The 10,987-nt window shown below is 62.5% G+C and overlaps 1 protein-coding gene across 1 annotated transcript; it reads left to right on the plus strand.

Moving 5' to 3' along the window:
• Nucleotides 1–254: 254 nt before the first annotated feature.
• On the plus strand, nucleotides 255–10,986 carry CHLRE_16g664150v5 (uncharacterized protein). Its single transcript, XM_043071040.1, has 22 exons — nucleotides 255–573; nucleotides 980–1,058; nucleotides 1,280–1,329; nucleotides 1,457–1,621; nucleotides 1,783–1,891; nucleotides 2,028–2,254; nucleotides 2,537–2,670; nucleotides 3,037–3,094; nucleotides 3,312–3,433; nucleotides 3,655–3,764; nucleotides 3,908–3,929; nucleotides 4,105–4,149; nucleotides 4,301–4,343; nucleotides 4,477–4,527; nucleotides 4,652–4,717; nucleotides 4,883–6,762; nucleotides 7,524–7,914; nucleotides 8,044–8,228; nucleotides 8,378–8,530; nucleotides 8,673–8,787; nucleotides 9,050–9,142; nucleotides 9,283–10,986. Exons 1-22 carry the CDS (start codon nucleotides 466–468, stop codon nucleotides 9,700–9,702), a joined length of 4,626 nt encoding a protein of 1,541 aa, XP_042915682.1. The 5' UTR covers nucleotides 255–465; the 3' UTR covers nucleotides 9,703–10,986.
• The last annotated feature ends 1 nt before the right edge of the window (nucleotide 10,987 follows it).

The raw sequence follows: 10,987 nt of genomic DNA on the forward strand, positions 1-10,987 counted from the left end.
AATGCCGGGTGCGACTGAATGGCAATGCTGGAATGACAAGTCGCGTCGCACCGCCCAACTCTTTCTCTTTCCCGCACCTCACAGGTGATGCCGAATGCGCAGGCGCCGGATGCGCAGGCGGCGGGGGAATGGTTGCCGGGGGGAATGGTTGCCGGGGGGGGGGGGATGGGCGCGAGGGGAATGGGATGTACTACCGGCCTCCGCGTGGGGCCTCCGAGACGTTCTCTTTCATTGTCAAATCGTGTTTTGATGCTGCGAATTCTTACACAACAATTTGTCTTCTTTTGGCACTCAATGCCCTGAAGCCTGTCCGTCAAAAGGGCGTCAAGGACCTTACACTGCAAACTTCTTGCTGGAAGGGCGCCAATATTGCTTCAGTTCATGTACATAATGATAGGTGTCAAGAAAATACGGGGCAGGGCTAGCTAAGGCCTTTGTGCAAAAGGCTGGTCGGAGTCAGCGGCAATGGAGACTGATGGTGGACAGCGGACATTCACGAGGACATCGCATGATGGAGGGAGGCGCGACACTACTAGGCGAAATAGGAGGGAGAGGGCAAAGGCTGCCCTAGGGGTGAGTCTGCTCGTGTTGGCCGCTCATGCGCTCGTTGTATTGTATATGCAATGCTTAAAATGAAACGGAGCCTGCATATGGTGCCTAGCCGGGGTTGCTCGAGTCAGTTTTTGGCTGACAAGCGCAGCCAGCGCAACAAGCGGGTGATACCGGAAGTACACGTCAACCTTTAGACTATGTCGGTGCATGTCCGTGGCGCTTTGACGCATATAGGCACCTCGCCTCGACATGCGCTCCGGCGCGGAGTCCCGAGCCGTGGCCGTTGCAGCTGTTACTATGCACGGAGTGCTGCATATGCCACTCCACTTGTGCGGAGTTACACCTAGGGTGCGTTCCCTCGCCTGCTTGACTCACGCAGTCCCGTCCCCGCTCCGTACTCGGGTTCTCTTCTGCTGGCCCTTTACAGCAAGCCTGGCGCGTGGTGAAGGTTTACCCCAGTACGATAATCTTCCCGGCGCTGCTGCTTGGGCTCTGCCTGGGAGTTGGTAAGAAACGGCGGCTGCGGGCGAGTCCCTTTGCAGCGATACGGCAGACTACGGTGGCGCCGGCTAAATGTATAAAGCGGGACACAAAGCGCCCAGCAGCTGCCAATCTCCGCGGGGGACGGAGGTCGAGTGGCACTGGACGTCAGGGTAGTTGCAGTGATGTTTGAGTGGGGGCACCAGAGTGCGACCCAAAGCCCTTGACTATGTGCGCGCTCAAACAGGCGTCTGGGGGATTACGTATGTCGCCAGGCTGCAAGAACGCGCAACTCGAGTAAGTGCATTGTCCGGAGAAACGCCCGGCAAGTACTGGTTTTGGCCGTGGTTTCTCGCAGTGCGCATCTGGGAGTTCGTACTCGACTGGTGTCTATTCTGCCCGCGCCCGGTCTTGCCGCGAACAGGAGCGCGCGGAGATGGCGGCCGCCGACGCTGCACTATGGATACACCAACAGCTGAGTACCGCCATCGCGCCGGCTCTACTGGCGGCGGCTGTTGTGAAGTACAATCCCCAATGGAGTGCAGCAGAGCCACTGTTCCAGGGTCTAGCACCTGCACTGCTGGGGCAGGTGGGTTCAGGCTTCGGGTGCCATGGGTGGGCGACGGGTCACGGCGGTGTTTAGCAGGGTGACAAGTCGTGTAGCTGACAAGGTGCCGTTGTGTGATGCCCTTGCTTGGCGTGTCGCGTGCGTACCTGGCAAGCGCCCCCTGCTCTGATGCCCACCAACAGGCCTCCAACAACTCCATCCGGGCGCTCCAGCTGCAGCCCAGTGGCGTGATCCGGAGCGTGTACCCATCAAAAGGAAATGAAAATGTGGTGGGGCTGAATCTTTTTGCATGTAAGTCAAGCCAACAGCGACCTGTACGCCTGACGCCAGCTTGGTGTGGGTCGCGCACTAGTCAAGTTGAGCCCACCGCAATCCAAATGCTCGTACGGTATTCAATGTGTGCCCTCCCTGACTTGCGCCTGCGCAGCGGAAGCCAACCGGGAGGGCGCGCTGAAGGCGGTGCGGGACCGGGTAATGACCCTGTCAGGCCCCACGAACCTACTCCAGGGCTTTTACGGGATCACCGTCCGGCAGCCCATCTTCCTGCCGGGCGTGGCAGCCAACGCAACCCTTGGACAGCAGGACCCGCTGCCCAATCCGGCCTGCGGCGAGCTATGCAATTACAACTCGAGCACGGGACTCTTCTGGGGCTTTGTAAGTGTGCCGGGACGAAGCCGGGGTTTTATCAACCCCCCAAGACGCGCAGGACGTCAGGTCACAGCATTGGAACCATGGCATTGCACAACTGGGCGGCTGCAGCCACACCAGGCTGCGGCAAGCGTTTGCTTAGCAAGGAATTCGGCATGCTGCGTGCAGTGCAAATCCTTTCCACGGCATGGGGCAAAGATGCTGGCTGCAAGCATGCGGGCCGTTACCTGCCATCGGGCTTGCCACCCGGCCGACACGCGCCGCCCGCTTGCTACCTACCGCCGACAGGCCTCCGTTGTTATGGACTGGGACGCAGTCACCGCGGACCCAGGCTCAAAGCTGCGCGGCCTGCAGCAACTGGGCTTCCGGTACACGGTGGCGGTGACAGGCACGCCGGGCGGATCACGCGTTGTCGCCGCAAGGTGGGACCGCGGGTGGCGCATGGCGGGGTGGGGAACAGTTACGGAGCAGGGGGCGGGCCCGGGAGGGATGGGGTTTTATACTCTAGTCCAAGCGTCCAAGAGATCCAGAACCTGAAAGCAGCCTTGGGCAGGTTGCTGAGGCCGCGGTCTGGGTTTCGGTAGCGCCGGACAGGGTCACTCCGCGGGGCGGTGTTCAGCCCTGGGCTGGACCAAGGCAGCGACTGTCTTGCGCGGTTGGGCGCCGGAAGTCGGAGAGTCGGGACGGATGGGGGAAGTCCGTATATTGTGCCGCTCAGGCACGCCGAGGCTGTTGTCCACCTGCGCCGCTAACCTGCGCACCTTCCTGCCCCCCCTCACCCCCCGCAGCGACACCTCGCCTCCGGAGCACGCGGTGCAGGCGACCATCCAGCTGCCCAACGCTCAGGTGGGGCGGGCAGGACGGGAAAGAAGGCACTTGGAAGGCACTTGGTCTCAGGTCCAACTCATTTACACCTGGAATAGGGCCCGTGTTACTCCGTCTTCCTGTCCTCTGCTGGACTCCATCGCGACCGCCTTCTGGCCGCCACTGCCATCACGCCTTGGGCCTGCCCTGTCATGGCCCGTAACCCCTCCCCGTCTTGTATGTACGCTCCCCCGTGCAGTGGGAGGTGCTGGTGTCGCCGGACAGCGGCTGGAACGCGGACTGGTACGCGGGCCTGCTAGCGGGCGTGGTGGTGCTGTCGGTGGCGGTGGCGGTGGCGCTGTTCGTGGCGCTGCTGTCCAGGTGAGGGCTGACGGCCGTGATGGGATTGTATCCAATGAAGGGAGGGCAGGCAGCGGCTGTAGCCGCCGTGCTTGGTGCCGCAGCGTGCAGCTGCACGGCCTTGCAGTGCCGCCACCCCGTGCCCGAGCCCGCCCTCGCACCCGCATGTTGCGCTCATGTGTGCTGCGACACCTCTGGACGCAAAGGCAAAGGCCGTGACACGGCACACGCGCTTTTCACAGGCGCCAGCACCAGATGCTGCTGGAGGCGCTGCTGCCCAAGGAGCTGATCCACGACCTGCGTGAGGAGCACACGGCCTCGCTCGCGGCCTGTCCGCGCATGAACATGGGAGGTGAGGTGGGGGGTTGCAGGGGAGAGGCGGTGCGCAGTGTGCGGAGCGCCGGCAAAGGGTTCGTAAGCGCTACGGTGATGGCTCGCTAAATGTGTGTGATTTGCATACTAAGCATGTCTCGTTCGCTGTGCTTGCGCCCGCAGAAACTCCGGCAGACCTGCTACTGTAAGTACTTGAGTGGCGCGGGCTACTCCAGCCACACTGCTGCAACAGTGCCGCGGACATTGCGGCTTCCGATCAAAACATGGGTCACCTTCGTCATCTGACACTCCGGCCACTGCTTCTTTTGAAGACAGCACACATGCGTTGTGTGTGCGTGCGTGCGTTTGCGTATGTACAGGGACATGATGTGCTCGCTTCTTGAGGGGTATGCGCCCGACCTGCGGTGAGTGGGGTTGGCTGGGTAGCCCCAGGTCACCGAGGGGCGGGTGCGTGCTGTTGGGAGCACCAAGCCCGCACGCCAGCCGTCACGGCCCACACGACGGCTGGTACACCACCACTGATGACTCCTGTAATCAAACTTGCCGCTGGTGCAGTGACGTGGTGTTCATCCGGACGGCGCTGCTGCGCAACATGGACGTGAGTAGACCTGCAGTGTGTTGAGAGGCGTCGTTTTCGTTGCTGCACCCAAGGCCTTCCCTAGCTGAGCTCTTATGGTGTCGTAAGCAAGCCGCCAGCTAACACTTCTGCCTTTGCCCCGTGTTACGCGCAGCTCTACACGCCGCTGAACGTAAAAAAGCAGATCAAGGGAGCCAACCTGGATGTGAGTGCTGCCAGTTTGGGGAATGCAAGCCGCCTGTACGCGCGCGTGGCCACACCAAGACCCTTCGCGACCCATGCTCATAAACCTGCTGCCACTCGTATGCCCTTCTCATCGTCTACCACAGGCGGAAGTGGCTCAGGCGCTGATGCAGCAGCTGGTAGGCGGCACTGGACACCAGCTTTCCACGCTGGTGAGTGTAGGTCTGCAGGCGCAGTAACAAAAAGCCCTGTGTACGCTCCTGGCCTGGCTTGACATCACACAGCCTGTGTGAACCAGGCCGAACGCCCCTTGCTCCGTCGCCTCGCCTGACTTGACCGCCTGGCGCTGCCTGGGTCCCGCATTCGCCCACCCACAGGTGCCGTACCGGTCCGGCATGACGTACACACATGACGGTAGCCCCATGCCCGGCTGCGCCAGTCCCGACACCCACTCCTCGGGCCACCACGGCCCCAGCGGCGGCGGAGCCACGATCGCTGCGGGCGGGGCCGGGGGCCTTCCGCCGGGCCCCCCGCACCTCACAGCGCTGCGGCGCAGCGGCGGCTCCGTTTACAACCTAGAGACGATGTCGGGCGCCCTGGCGTTCGTGCTGTCACCGGAGGCTGACACGACGCCGCCCGCGCCGCCGCCCAGCGCGCTGCCGCACGGCGGGCCGCACGGCGTTGCCGTGCTGCAGCTGCAACTGCAAGCGGTTGCGGGGGGCCGCATTGGCTTGGGCGGGTCAGGCAGCGCCGGCGGCTTGACTCTTGCAGGGCAGAACGGCGGCGAGCAGTACGCGCGCTCCAGCATGCCGCTGCTCCCGCATCAGGCCTCGCCGCACGCATTGCAGCAGTCGCAGCAGCAGCAGCGGCAGCAGCAGCCGCTTAGGGCTCTGCGGCCTGACGTGTCGCTTGATGGCGTGCTGCTGCCGCCCGCGTCAGCGCACGGCCACCTCCTCGCGCACACGCACAGCACTGGGCACAGCACCGGTGGCGGCACGGCGGCTTCCGGCGCAGGCACGGGCCCGCCAACCGTGGGCGTGCGGCTACACGCCGAGCAACACGGTCCCGGCGCCGGCGCTGGCCACACAGGCCATGGCGCCGCACTCAGCGCCGGCTCCCTCCACGAGTTTGCGCTGCACGCTGGCGGCGACAACGCGCTGCCGCTCGCGCGGGAGGACGGCGTGCTGTCGCTGGGCACCTCGCCGGCGCTGACGGGGCGCGGCACGGGGCTGGCCACCGCCAGCGGCCTGCCCGGCAGCAGTCCGCCCACAGGGGCCTGTGCTATCAGCTTCGGCGGGTTGCGGCGCGGGGGAGGAGGTGCGGATCCAGAGGCACCAGCTGGGCCATCGAGTCTAGGCGCCGTCGGTGGGGGCGGTGGTGGAGGTGGCTGGGGCTCGCTGTGGCGGTCACCAGCGCGCGTGTCGTCGGGCCTGGCACAGGAGCCGTCGCCGTTGGGTGTGAGCGTGAGCCGCTTGGCCGGAAACAGCGCGCGCGGCATGGTGCTCAGCGGCGGCAGCAACAGCCCGGCGACGCATGGTGCAGGTGGGGGCGGAGGGTGCGGGGGCGGAGTAGTAGAGGCGAGCGGCCAGAGCGAGTCTGCTTGGTCCGGCGGGGGAGGCGGCGCCTCGAAGCGCATTAGCACGCCCTCCCGGATGGCTCTGTTCAACATCGTGAGCGCGGGCAGCGTTGCCGCTGCCGCCATCGATTCGGGTAACGGCTCCACCCACCCGGGCGCTGCTGGCAGCGGTCCCGCGAGCCAGTGCGTTGGCGGGGAAGGCGGCGGCAGCGCGACGCCCAGCCCACGGCTGCGGGAGCGGGAGTGCGGGCGCTCGGACAGCAGCCCGCAGCCCTACACCGTCACCGCGCAGGGCGTGCAGCTGTCCGCTTCACCGGGCGCCACGCCTCCGCTGTTTGGCTCCGCGGCGAGGCGGGGCACGGGCCCCGGAGCGGTGCTGGGGCTTGCTGGAGGCGCGGCAGCGGCCGCCGCCGCCGTCGCAGCAGCAGCCTCAGAAGACGTGGTGTTGCAGGTGGCGGCGCCGCCGCTGGGGGTCGCTGCGGCATTGGCAAATCCCACGCCAGCCTACCTGCCGGTAGTGCCCAACCCCATCCCTGTCGTGAACATCGTGGAGCAAGCCGAGAAGCTGCTGGCGCGGGTGGATGACTGGCACTTCGACATGCTGGAGGTGGCCAAAGCAACAAACGGGCATGCGCTGAGCGTCACGGGCTTCTTCATCCTGCAAAGATCCGGCCTGATCAGGTGGGTGGGTGCGGCACCATATTCATCTGCACGGACCTAGGCCACACGGGTATGACGCCGGTCTGAGGAGGGGCAAATTCGTGTCAACACGTGTTTCTCCGCGCACGCGCATGATTAGCCTCCCCCTTTCAGGAATTAACTTATAGGATACATAAGGATAGTAAAGTCTGGCTCCCGTCGCATTTTGTGAGGGTGGCCGTCACCACATTTCGCGAGGCCTGCTTTCGCCAGAGTCGCATTCTTAAGCCCAGATACATGTGTATAGTCTCCTTGTATGTATGTTAGACGACGGCAATTCAAACTGGCATCAGAGCGCGATTATTGCGCAGACTTTAGAAGCATGTTGACTGCGACATCACCGAATAGGCCGCAAATAGAGTACATGAGGTCTCCATAGTACTTTAATAATACTAGCAGAACGCTGGTAGCTAATTCAGTGGTCGACCCGATGTCCGTGTCCGACCATGCCAAGCAGGCGGGAACACATCCCCTGGACGCCAAGCCGTCTAGCAGCTAGTCGCGATGTAGTTCCAGCTGGGTCACGTCAGCCGTGGCTTGTCGACCACCTCGCGGACCTGCTGCCAAACTTTTAGTGTGGAACTACACCGTGAACCCTGTCAAAATCCACGTGCCGTTTGACCCCTCTCCCAGACCGGCGTCATACCCGTGTGGACCTAGGCTCTCGTGCACGTTTCAGTGCATCGTTGACATGCTTTTCGCGTTCAACGCGTATCATCCTCCATTCTCCATTCGCCCTGCAGCCGCTTCAAGCTGAACCCGGTTGTGCTGGCGCGCTTCCTGCGCTGCGTGGAGTCTGGCTATGTCAACACGCCCTACCACAACTCCACGCACGCCGCGGACGTGCTTCAGATGCTGCACGTGATCATCCACAACGCGCAGCTGCACGTGCACTACCTGGACGAGCTGGGGCTGCTGGCGATGTACTTTGCGGCGGTGATCCATGACTTTGGCCACCCCGGCCTCACCGGTGACTTCCTGGTGAACACGTCGGACCAGCTCGCGCTGCGCTACAACGACCGCTCGCCGCTAGAGAACCACCACTGCGCCGCCGCCTTCACGCTCATGCGCCGGCCGGAGTTCGACCTGCTCGCGCCGCTCAGCGCGGGAGAGCGCAGCTCCTTCCGCAAGCAGGTGCGCGCTGCGGGAGTGCTGGGGTGTCGGGGTCACTCGCCCAGGGCCCTGGCAGTCCTCACATGCTTCCAGATGTGGTGCCAGGCGCGTTGTCCTGGTTTACATCTTCCTGGTGTGTTGCCTCCACAGGTGATCGAACTGGTGCTGGCCACGGACATGAAGCAGCACTTCTCCATTCTGTCGCACTTCAACACAGTGCACCGCCTGGCAGCCTACTCCCAGCAACAACAGGCGCAGGCCCAGCCAGCCACTGCGACGGGCCCGCCCGCGGCCACAGGCGCTGACGGACACTCTAAGCCGCTGTCAATAATCAAGTCAGTGGAATGGCGCGTTATGTGCTCTTTATTCTTGACTAGTCCTTTCGGGCAGCACGTGTATACAATGTTGTGCGCCGCGCTGCGAAACTGTTGGGAGGGCCAGCATGATTTTGATGCGCGATACTCGCGTTGATGCGTGCTTGCAGGAACCCGTCTGAGGTGCGGGAGGTCGCGGCAGCGGTTGGGGAGCTCACAGTGCCAAAGCCGCTGGACGACACGGAGCGGTCTCTGAGCCTGCAAGTGGCGCTCAAGTGTGCGGACATTAGCAACTTGGGCCGCGAGCTCGAGTGCTACAAGAGGTGAGGGTGCGGGGCAGGGTGTGTGTGTGTGGCTTTCCGCAGGAATGGGCGGAGCATGCGGGGGCCTTGAACATGGTATGGCTGTCTTTGCTGTCTTCGCTGCCGCTCTGACTCTGCGCCTCTCGCCCCTGTCCTCCTCCAGGTGGGTGGCGCTGCTGGAGGAGGAGATGTTCCTGCAGGGCGACAAGGAGCGCGAGCTGGGCATCTCCATCAGCCCGCTCTGCGACCGCACCAAAGTGGGCGTCAGCAAGAGCCAGGTACGCATGGGGGCCGAGGGGCAAAGGTAGTGTTAAGGAACACAAGGGACTTTGAAACTCACGGCCGTGCATGGCACACGACGGGGTATTTGTAAAATCTGTTCACTATTTTGTAAAGCATGGCTGGTTAGGACTGCTGGCGCTCCTTAACACACGTTCTTCATGCTAAGCGCACTGGTCCATCATTCTTCACCCTAGCTCATACCCGGCCTAGTCCCGACCCGCTGCCTTCGTCACCCTGCCTCGCCTCGTGCCCCTGCAGACCGGCTTCTTCGATTTCGTGGCGCTGCCACTGGTGCACGCCATGTCGTCGGCGTTCCCGGGCGCGGCGCGCATGATGCGCCACTTCCTAGCGGTGAGGAATCCGCACAGTTGCCGTATATGCATGGGCGCCGTCGCCGCAAGCGGATCCATGGATACCGGCATACCAAGCGTTCACGGGAAGCCTGGCCTGACTTGTGTGCATGCCTTTCCGTGCCCTGTGGCCTCTCACAGAACTACAACCACTGGAAAGCGGTCGCACCTGCTGCTGCGCCGACGCCCCCGGCCGCGGCGCATAAGGCGGACTCGGAAACCAAGCCAGCTGTGGCGGCGGCGGAGCTGGCGCCGTCGTCAGGTCGGCCAACGTTGGCAGGGGCAGTGGTGGAGGTGCCGGCCGCGTTGGCCTCGGCGCCCACGGCGCTGGCGCCCATGACCAAGGCCATGGCCAAGCTGCGGTCGATGGGGTCCAGGCGGCTGGTGGCAGCCGAGCCGCCGGCAGCAGCCGATGCTGCGGCGAACGGGCATGCGGCCAGCAAAGCCGATGCGGAGGACAAGAGGGAGAAGGAGCGGGAAAAGGAAAAGGAGCGGGAAAAGCCCGGCGAGGCGCCAACTGAGGCTCCTCACGGCCATGTAGACCAGGGCGGGGGTATTTGAGGCTAGGTTATTGGAAGGTCCTGGTGTGGAATCCCCGACGTGCGCGACCGCGCTTGTGGGCCTCAGACTGTGGAGGGGCTCAGCCCCTTTTCCCGTGACCGGGGAACACTTGTCGTTGTAAGCTTGGGCAGTAATATAGTAGGCCTTTATAATGCATATACTAAGTAAGAACGCTGTGTTCGTCGTGTGGCCGGCTTGAGCTATTGTTTAGTGTACCATGCTATGTGTGGGAAATGCCACCTCTACGGTGTGATGGATGACGCGGACATCAATGTGTTATGATAACTGGCGGATTATCATCCTGACGTAGCAAGTAACAGAGAGACTGCAACCAGTACCACGTCTGTATTGACGCTGTGTGTACCGTTCACTGGCTGCGACCTTAATTTACCAACAGAGTTTCTGTGCTGCTGGGTTCCTGGATTCCTATGCGGTACGGCGAGGTGTTGATGACCGTCTGCCTACGGGTCAAGTACACAACACCTTTGCGAGTGGACGCTGGTGTGTGAAAGAGACACATGCTGCAGGACACAGACACCGACAGCGACAGTTAGCTGAGCTGGTCGTCAGCTGGGCTGAGTCGGTGGCTGGGTAATATGCGCGGACTGGTGGCTGAGTTGGTGGCTGGGTGAGTTGGCGTGCAGTTCCGGTCGCTGTGCCGTGTTGGAGCCCGGATGCAGAGGACTCGCAGATAGTGCACCGGGGGCATGTTGAATTACAGTGTGGTCGGAGTGCGGAAACGCCAAGAAAATCGGCACATGGTCTTGTTACAGCAACTTCAGCAGACAAGCGCATGCGATGCATGCAAGTGTGCGTGGTCATCGATGCGTTGTACCGTACAGGGCTCAGATCTCGAATAAGGACAAAAGTCAAATCCTGGAACCTCCAATAGGATGCCGAGTGATGAGAGCCTTTACAGCCCTTGATATTCGTCAGCTACAGCCCACCTTCGCCAGCGGATGTAGGATTTCGTATGCACATGCATGCATTGTGCATGTCCGAGCCGCGAATGAACCCACGCTCAATCTAAGGATGGTCAGCTCCTCTCCTAACCATGCGCAGGGGCAATTAAAGATGCACACAGCAACAGCATGCACAACCCAGACATGCATTGTCCCAGTTGCTGTCCTCAATGCTCGACATGCTAGAGCCACAAATACGCTGCAACGAGCACATGATACGATACCAGTATCCGGTTCGCAAGTGTAAGTACTCTGGTGCCACACAGTCACACCTGCGGCACTCCCCTGGTCCAGCTACTAACGGTGGAAGCAATGCCCTCCAT

Source organism: Chlamydomonas reinhardtii, chromosome 16, assembly GCF_000002595.2.
Source record: "Chlamydomonas reinhardtii strain CC-503 cw92 mt+ chromosome 16, whole genome shotgun sequence".
NCBI classification, from domain to species: Eukaryota; Viridiplantae; Chlorophyta; class Chlorophyceae; order Chlamydomonadales; family Chlamydomonadaceae; genus Chlamydomonas; species Chlamydomonas reinhardtii.

What these genes read in the sequence shown, in the direction of transcription:
- CHLRE_16g664150v5 (XM_043071040.1), top strand. Translation starts at nt 466, where the DNA reads ATGGAGACTGATGGTGGACAGCGGACATTCACGAGGACATCGCATGAT. An exon ending in GGGTATGCGCCCGACCTGCG is followed by an intron (nt 4,150 to 4,300) that starts GTGAGTGGGGTT and finishes CCGCTGGTGCAG; the next exon opens with TGACGTGGTGTTCATCCGGA. An exon ending in AAGCCGCTGTCAATAATCAA is followed by an intron (nt 8,229 to 8,377) that starts GTCAGTGGAATG and finishes GCGTGCTTGCAG; the next exon opens with GAACCCGTCTGAGGTGCGGG.